The following is a 9,209-nucleotide window of genomic DNA, read 5'->3' as shown; positions in this document are numbered from 1 at the left end:
CTCTCTGCTCCGCGAGGGCGTATACGTATGTGACGTATGTAAGAAGGTGCGCTTGTTTATGTCTCTGTGAGAAAGAGAGACAAGAAAGAGTGAGAAGAGCCTGTAGTGTAATGCCTGCAGCTAAAAGCAACTGCGTGAGAACGTATACTCCAATATCACCATATAGTCATTTTCTATATCGCACAGAGACAAACCCGCGATATATCGAGTATATCGATATATGGCCCAGCCCTACCTGGAGGTGTTGTTTTAGTGCGGTTTTGAAGAAGAATAGAGATGCACTTTCTTTTACACCTGTTGGGAGTGCATTCCACATTGATGTGGCATAGAAGGAGAATGAGTTTAGACCTTTGTTAGATCGGAATCTGGGTCTGACGTGGTTTGTGGAGCTCCCCCTGGTGTTGTGGTTATGGCGGTCATTTACGTTATGGAAGTAGTTTGACATGTACTTCGGTATCAGGGAGGTGTAGCGGATTTTATAGACTAGGCTCAGTGCAAGTTGTTTTACTCTGTCCTCCACCCTGAGCCAGCCCACTTTGGAGAAGTGGGTAGGAGTGAGGTGTGATCTGGGGTGGAGGTCTAGAAGTAACCTGACTAGCTTGTTCTGGGATGTTTGGAGTCTAGATTTGAGGGTTTTGGAGGTGCTGGGGTACCAGGAGGTGCATGAATTGATTAACGTGGACCCTGACTTAAACAATTTGAAAAACTTATTGGGGTGTTACCATTTAGTGGTCAATTGTACGGAATATGTACTGTACTGTGCAATCTACTAATAAAAGTTTCAATCAATCAATAAATCCACCTTTCCGTCAGCTGGCCCCCCCTCTTTGCGGCAGGAAATGAAAGCTTTCACCTTTCACTTGTGACGCACCTGTAGCAGTCACGTGACTTGTTGCAGGTCGCCCAGCTTCCTGCCAGGATGAGCGGGGCGGCACTGGGCTTGGAGATTGTGGTGGTCTTCTTCCTGGCGCTCTTCCTGCTACACCGCTATGGAGACTTTGGCAAACAACAGCGCATGGTTCTGTTCGGGACGCTGCTGGCGTGGTACCTGTGCTTCCTCATCGTCTTCATCCTCCCGCTGGACGTCACCACGGTCAGTCCCGGTACTTTGTAGCGTGTTCCGACCATGTGACAAGGTATCCCGGTGATGTGCCCTGTCAGACCATCTACAAGCAGTGCAAGATGGACCACGAGGCGCACGGCACGGACCCGGCCCTTGTCAATCAGACCGCAGGAAACACTTCTGTGACTCCCACTCAGAGGTCAGTTCCACTTGTTTTCCCGACCGGATAGGAAGATTAACTATGGAGTAATCCCATTTCTTTTTTCACAGCGTGCGTGCAGCGTGCTACAAGCCTTGGAGTTACATACCCGACGGAATCATGCCCGTCTTCTGGAGGGTGGTCTACTGGACTTCCCAGTGCCTCACGTGGTCAGTGCGGCGACTTGTCAAAGCTGGCAGTGGGAGTCATAGACATCTTATAAGTAGACGCAGCATTGGCTGCAGTGACGCGAGAAATTGGGCCGCCATCTTGAAGTGGTGATGAGGAGCCGGCGAGCGGCCTAAACTGACAGTTGACAGGTAGAAAACAAAGATGGTGTTCAGCTTTTTCCTGCTCAAATGAGCGGATTGTTGAAAATAGGAATCGGGGGAATTACTTTTCACAAGTAAGATTTAACATTAACATACTATTGGTTGTATTTTGTGAAAAGAATATTACCACAGAGTTGAGAAGGAGCAAAGATCTTCAATAGTACTGAAATCGTAGCCGCTAACAAACAAGAGTATGACCATAATAGAATTTCTTGTCAACGAAATGAATAACATTTAAAAATGTCATACTTGAATGACATAAAGTTGAAATAAATGATGAAGATAAAGATTGTAAAAGCCAACAGGGGTAATATATGTTAGCTAACTAGACAGACGGAAGAAGAGGGCAGAGCCAGCCGTCCACAAATGATTTCAACTCAATGATTTATATTTTCACTCTGTGCCTTAATCCAGTGGTTGTCAAACTTTTTTCCACTAAGAACCACCTTGGAAAAAGCCTGGCTCTCAAAGTACCACCATAATGACCAACATTGAAATACAGTAGCCTAGTAGGCCTAAGTATTCATTAAAAACAAGGCAGATGTTTTACTTAAGAACATTTAATATTTTTGGCCACTGTATTATTACCAGAGGTGGGTAGAGTAGCCAGAAATTGTACTCAAGTAAGAGTACTGTTACTTTAGAGATTTATTACTCAAGTAAAAGTAAGGAGTAGTCACCCAAATATTTACTTGAGTAAAAGTAAAAAGTATGTTGTGAAAAAACTACTCAAGTACTGAGTAACTGATGAGTTACATACACACACATATCATATATATATATATATATATATATATATATATATATATATATATATATATATATATATATATATATATATATATATATATATATATACACACATTTATATATATATATATATATATATATATATATATATATACAGTATATAATTTATATTTATTTATTTTGCCGTTTTTGTTTACATGTTAAAGGTGTTTTAATGAATATACATGCATGTTTAACACATATAGATTCCTTTCTTTCATGAAGACAAGAATATAAGTTGGTGTATTACCTGATTCTGATGACTTGCATTGATTGGAATCAGACAGTAGTGCTGATAGCGTCCACGTTTTCAAATGGAGGAGAAAAAAGTTCCTCCTTTTTGTCTAATACCACATGAAAGTGGTTGATTTTTGGCATCTTATTTGTCCAGCTTCCATATTCGTTTTTATACACTTTACAAGAAATACATTGGCGGCAAACTCCGTAGCTTGCTAGCTTGTTTGCGCTGGCTTTCAGAGACTCTTGTTTTGAAAGCGCAGGCGCGGTGGAGCGGCACTTTTATTGTGAAGACAGGAACTGTGCAGTCAGTCTTTAGGCTTTTGACGGGATGTACGGTTGAAATAAAAGGGTCTTTTTTCCTTCACACTTTTGATTGATTGATTGAAACTTTTATTAGTAGATTGCATAGTACAGTATATATTCCGTACAATTGACCACTAAATGGTAACACCCCAATAAGTTTTTCAACTTGTTTAAGTCAGGTCATGTGACCGCCTGGCTCTGTTTGATTGGTCCAACGTCACCAGTGACTGCATCTGATTGGTGGAACGGAGTCAAACGTCACTAGTGACTGCATTTGTTGAAACGCAGGCACTATGAAGGTCTGTCTGACAGACCAAAACAAACAAAGCGTGCATTAACAGATCGATAAAAAATAGTAGCGAGTAGCGAGCTGAATGTAGATAAAAGTAGCGGAGTAAAAGTAGCGTTTCTTCTCTATAAATATACTCACGTAAAAGTAAAAGTATGTTGCAATAAAACTACTCTTAGAAGTACAATTTATCCCAAAAGTTACTCAAGTAGATGTAACGGAGTAAATGTAGCGCGTTACTACCCACCTCTGATTATTACACACAGTTTGAGACCCACTCGACATCCATTGCATCCGGTCTCCCCTAGAGGAGAGGGGGTTACCCACATATGCGGTCCTCTCCAAGGTTTCTCATAGTCATTCACATCGACGTCCCACTGGGGTGAGTTTTTCCCTTGCCCTTATGTGGGCTCTGTACCGAGGATGTCGTTGTGGCTTGTGCAGCCCTTTGAGACACTTGTGATTTAGGGCTATATAAATAAACATTGATTGATTTTATCCAAAGCGACATACATAAAAAATACATATAAAATAATCACTGTAAACATGATCATTTAAGGGAAGAATGTAATACAAAATATCAATACAAAGTGTCAAGACAGAATAAACTCTGCTGCTGCAACAACAGAGATACAGTCTATAGGTCCCTAAGATATATAGATATCTAATGTATTCATACATTGTTTATGTAGGATATACGCATGTATATATAACCTAATCATATCGTTTCTTCAACTTAAAAATAGCTGACCGTTTTTTCCCCCTTCTCTAGGATTATATTCCCAGTTTTGATCTCGGACGTCTGGTCACTTATAGCCAGAGGTGGGTAGAGTAGCCAGAAATTGTACTCAAGTAAGAGTACTGTTACTTTAGAGATTTATTACTCAAGTAAAAGTAAGGAGTAGTCACCCAAATATTTACTTGAGTAAAAGTATGTTGTGAAAAAACTACTCAAGTACTGAGTAACTGATGAGTAACATACACACACATATCATATATATATATATACACATACATTGATATATACAGTATATCATTTATATTTATTTATTTTGCCGTTTTTGTTTACATGTTAAAGGTGTTTTAATGAATATACATGCATGTTTAACACATAGATTCCTTTCTTTCATGTTGACAAGAATATAAGTTGGTGTATTACCTGATTCTGATGACTTGCATTGATTGTAATCAGACAGCAGTGCTTAACGTCCACGTTTTCAAATGCAGGAGAAAAAAAGTTCCTCCTTTCTGTCTAATACCACATGAAAGTGGTTGGTTTTTGGTATCTTATTTGTCCAGCTTCCATATTCGTTTTCACACACTTTACAAGAAATACATTGGCAGCAAATTCCGTAGCTTGCTAGCTTGTTTGCGCTGGCTTTCGGAGACTCTTATTTTGAAAGCGCAGGCGCTATGGAGCGGCACTTTTATTGTGAAGACAGGAACTGTGCAGTCAGTCTTTAGGCTCGTGACGGGATGTACGTTTGAAATAAAAAAGTGCCTTTTTTCCTTCACACTTTTGATTGATTGATTGAAACTTGTATTAGTAGATTGCACAGTACAGTACATATTCTGTACAATTGACCACTAAATGGTAACACCCCAATAAGTTTTTCAACTTGTTTAAGTCAGGTCATGTGACCGCCTGGCTCTGTTTGATTGGTCCAACGTCACCAGTGACTGCATCTGATTGGTGGAACGGAGTCAAACGTCACTAGTGACTGCATTTTATTGGTGGAACGGAGTGAAACGTCACCAGTAACGCAGGCACTTTGAAGGTCTGTCTGACAGACCAAAACAAACAAAGCGTGCATTAACAGATCGATAAAAATTAATAGCGAGTAGCGAGCTGAATGTAGATAAAAGTAGCGGAGTAAAAGTAGCGTTTCTTCTCTATAAATATACTCAAGTAAAAGTAAAAGTATGTTGCATTAAAACTACTCTTAAAAGTACAATTTATCCCAAAAGTTACTCAAGTAGATGTAACGGAGTAAATGTAGCGCGTTACTACCCACCTCTGCTTATAGCATATAAGACTATTCTATAACTGTTAAGCAAACTATGAATAATAAAACACGCCAAAACATGTGTCCTTTATCATAGCTACACGTATGACAAAAAAGCGCGTGAAAATCAGTGATATTCAGTGAGGTAAGATGAATTAAATGCGCTGACAGTTCATTGCTCCTGCCAAATGAATTGCACTGAGTGGAGCGGATCACCACTCCAAGATGGCGGCCCCGGGTCTTGTCAGCGGCAGTAGGCAGTAGCGGACGATGCTGTGTCTACTTATAAGATGTCTATGGTGGGAGTGGCCAGCGTCTAACCAGCTGCTCTGTCCTTCGAAGGCTGTTGCTTCCCTTCATGCAGTCGTACGCTCGCTCCGGTGGCTTCTCCATCGGCGGGAAGATGAAAACGGCTCTTATCGAGAACGCCATATACTACGGAACCTACCTGCTCATCTTCGGTTCCTTGCTCATCTACGTGGCCGTTCACCCCGAGTGGCGCCTGTCTTGGTAAGACCCCGCCCCCTTCGTTAGTGCCAATGCCAGTGCTAACGGCGTGCCGGTCTGTGCGGCGCAGGTACGAGTTGCAGACCATCGGCATCACGGCGGCCAACACGTGGGGTCTGTTCCTGCTGGTCCTGCTGCTTGGATACGGCCTGGTGGAAATCCCCCGCTCCTACTGGGAGGCCTCCAGACACGGACACCTGCTGCTCAAGACCTACTTCAAGGCATCCAAGCTGATGACGGAGAAGGCGGACGCCGAGGAGAATCTGGAGGACGTCATGGAGGTGAGTGGACGAAACTGGTGTGACGTGTATGTCGGTCCCTCCCAGGATTTCACAGGCTTTTTTTGTCATTGTAGCGGCCTAAAATGCCTAAATTCGCAGCAGCTTTTTCAGAAAGTTGCATAAAAAGTTGCAATTTTTTGAATGTTCCCGTTGACTTTGAATCAACTTGTGAGTTTATGAATGTGTTATTGATGTTTCTTGTAAACTTAACCTCAAAACTAGAGCTGGGCGATTTAACAATATCAATATTTATAGCGGTTAGGCCAACATACCTGCCAACTACTCCGGTTTTCCCGTAATTCGTACGGTTTTCATCAACCTATTCCGGGTTACGGTTGCAGTGATAAAAAATACGGTTTTTCATTAATTAAAAAAAAAAAAAAGGGTGAAAACTACGCGAATTGCACCTTGTGCAGACAAGATTTTTCGATCGGACACGGAGGAATTAGCGATGTAAAAGACCACGTTGGGACAAAAAAACACAAGTCTAATGCCGTTGCTAGCGATACAAGTGGAAAACTTTCAACGTTTTTCGTCGCCCAAACAGATTCTTTGGATGTGATAAATGCCGAAGTTTTATTTACGGAGGCAATAATTGAGCATGGACTTCCAATCGCACTGGCTGATCACATGGGACAGTTAAATGTTTGTAATGCAACCTTTAAAAATCATTACGCGGTGATCGCGGTCCCAAAAATAAACTTTTCTTGCATGATAATGTCCAGAAAAACTCGCTTTATATTACTATAGAGTCCTTTTAACGAATGAGTTTGATGGTTTATCACAAACCTTAAATGAAAGAAGTCCTTTGTTCTCCTGCACCGCATGCGCTTTGGCCTTGGTTCGTGTTTGGTGCGCAATCTTGTCGGCTGTATTTCACAGCACGTCTTTGACAACTTGAAGTGGCATAAAACATTTAAAACAAGTCCAAGTTGAAGAAATCTTGTTAAATGTTGACAGCATAACTACCAAAATACAGAAGTATGTCCTTAATATTTTTGCAGTGCTATTTCTGTTGAAAAGTTAAAATGATTACATTAGAGATGTGATGTGCCACTTTTCAAGTGTCTGATGGCTTAAATTAATTTTCATTAATTTTTCATATTTTGAATTCTTTTGAAAGGCTTACAAAAAAACTACATTTGAATTGTAATTCCATGCTATTGACAGGACTATTAATTTTAATGAAGTTAGCTTACCATGTTTACAGTATGATAATTGTGATAGAAATGTGAATTTTAGGCACAGAATATTTTTTACAATTGAACAAGGCAGTAGATTATACAAGCTTGGACAGAAAGTTAATAATGACACCAATTTTTTTTTTAATGGAATTGTTTAGTACTGTTTTACCATTTGTTTACTGTAAAAAGTGTTTATACTGTTTATACTTTCAATTAACAAATTGAAGTCTTGTGAAAGGTTGACAGGATAACTGGCATTATCTGTCAAAATAATTTCAAACTATTGAAGTTAGCTTACAGAATAAACATGTCAATCAACCCATATGATTTTTGCTGTAATATTTTTGTTTTGAAAAGTCACTGTGACTGATAGAAAAGTGATGGTTTTAGCAACATTTTAACCTGTCTGAATGCTAATAATCATTTTGCGTCGGGGGGCGAAGCCCTGAACCCTCCACCAGGACTTTGTCCTGGACCTACCGGGGCCTGCGGCCCTTGGACCCTGGCTACTAGGTTTTTCTGATTTCAAAAGTTGGCAGGTATGGGCCAATAACAAATTTTGCTCAACAATAAAAGGGACAAGCGGTAGAAAATGGATGGAATATATTTCCCTACAAATTATTGTCAATAAACAATGTTATTGCCATAATTTTTTTGAGACCAAACTAACTACTATTGTAATGTTAATACATCATAATTATGAAAATATACTCTTTCAAATGCAATAAACCTGTGTATTTAACATTGTAATTGAAATGTAAAGTTTTAAATAGAAAGTTAAATAAAAACAAACAAATCATTAAAATAAAACATACTCTCTTAGCAGGCCTCGAATTTAAACTTTTTAAGGTCAATCGTCTGCGTTCGTATGCTGTTACTTCAAAGTACTTTCAAGGGTAATTGATTATTGTCCACAAGATGACAGCAAATAGGTAGCATTCAGTGACCGCCTGGTATTTAAGATGAATGTGAAAGCACTGCGGTGCAATGCTTTGTCAAACTCAAACTTATGATGTCTCTGTTCTTAATCGCGTTGCCGTGGACATATGAGCTAGATACCGTATTTTTCGGATTATAAATCACAGTTTTTTTCATAGTTTGGCCGGGGGTGCGACTTATACTCCGGAGCGGTTTATGTGTGAAATTATTAACACATTACCGTAAAATATAAAATAAAATATTTATCTCATTCCCGTAAGAGACAAGGCGAATGTCAGCAATCGTCACACACACGTCAACCAATAAAAATTCGGCGGGGGCGGGTCATGGCAGAAGTGCATTGTGGGTCATGGGATGCTACCTGCTACTACGTCCGTAGCTATAAAAATGGATAATTTCAACATTGCCGGTAACTTATAAAAACTGAGAAGGGCTGAACAAGAATGGCACCGAAAAGGAAATCGTATACTGCAGATTACAAGGTGGACGTAGTGAAATATGCAGCAGAAAACGGCAAGAGGAAGCGGCGCATACCTTTTGGAGTTGGCAGAGTTGTTTAGAAGCGACACCGAGGATGAAGATTTCATGGGATTTAGCGATTAGGAGTGACAGATTGTTTGGTAAAATATAGCATGTTCTATATGTTATAGTTATTTGAATGACTCTTACCATAATATGTTACGTTAACATACCAGTTGGTTATTTATGCCTCATATAAAGTACACTTATTCAGCCTGTTGTTCACTATTCTTCATTTATTAGGGCCCGCATGGCCCATTGTATAAGGACTCCCAAAGGGAGTCCTTATGCAATGGGACATAAGGACCTATTGAATTTGTAAGGTTTTATTATTATTATACCGGCCGCCTCTTTGAGCACTAATTTGACCCACTTAACATGCTTCAAAACTCACCATATTTGACCCACACATCAGGACCTGCGAAAATGGTCTTTTAATGAAAAAACCGAACCCCAAAACTCAAAATTGCGCTCTAGCGCCCCCTAGGAAAAAAAAAAAACTAGGCTGCCTGTAACTCCCACTAGGAAGATCGGAAAGACATGAAACAAAATTCTCTA

General features: G+C 39.9%; 1 protein-coding gene across 2 annotated transcripts in view; it reads left to right on the top strand.

Annotated features, from left to right (window-relative positions):
- The window catches only part of lmbrd2b (LMBR1 domain containing 2b), a 34,192-nt gene that overhangs the window by 4,467 nt on the left and 20,516 nt on the right, over positions 1–9,209 (top strand). Inside the window, exons 2-6 of one of the 2 annotated variants that reach the window (XM_061926718.1) lie at positions 899–1,093; positions 1,162–1,262; positions 1,334–1,432; positions 5,564–5,731; positions 5,799–6,009. In XM_061926718.1, coding sequence (XP_061782702.1) covers positions 920–1,093; positions 1,162–1,262; positions 1,334–1,432; positions 5,564–5,731; positions 5,799–6,009 — 753 coding nt within the window. In that variant the 5' untranslated portion in view covers positions 899–919. Of the gene's footprint in view, positions 1–877; positions 1,094–1,161; positions 1,263–1,333; positions 1,433–5,563; positions 5,732–5,798; positions 6,010–9,209 lie in introns of both variants that reach the window. The other variant, XM_061926719.1, reaches the window with a different exon arrangement.

Source organism: Nerophis lumbriciformis, linkage group LG32 (genome assembly GCF_033978685.3).
Source record: "Nerophis lumbriciformis linkage group LG32, RoL_Nlum_v2.1, whole genome shotgun sequence".
NCBI classification, from domain to species: Eukaryota; Metazoa; Chordata; class Actinopteri; order Syngnathiformes; family Syngnathidae; genus Nerophis; species Nerophis lumbriciformis.
Note: the sequence above shows the minus strand (reverse complement) of the source record. Positions and strands in the feature narration are given on the sequence as shown.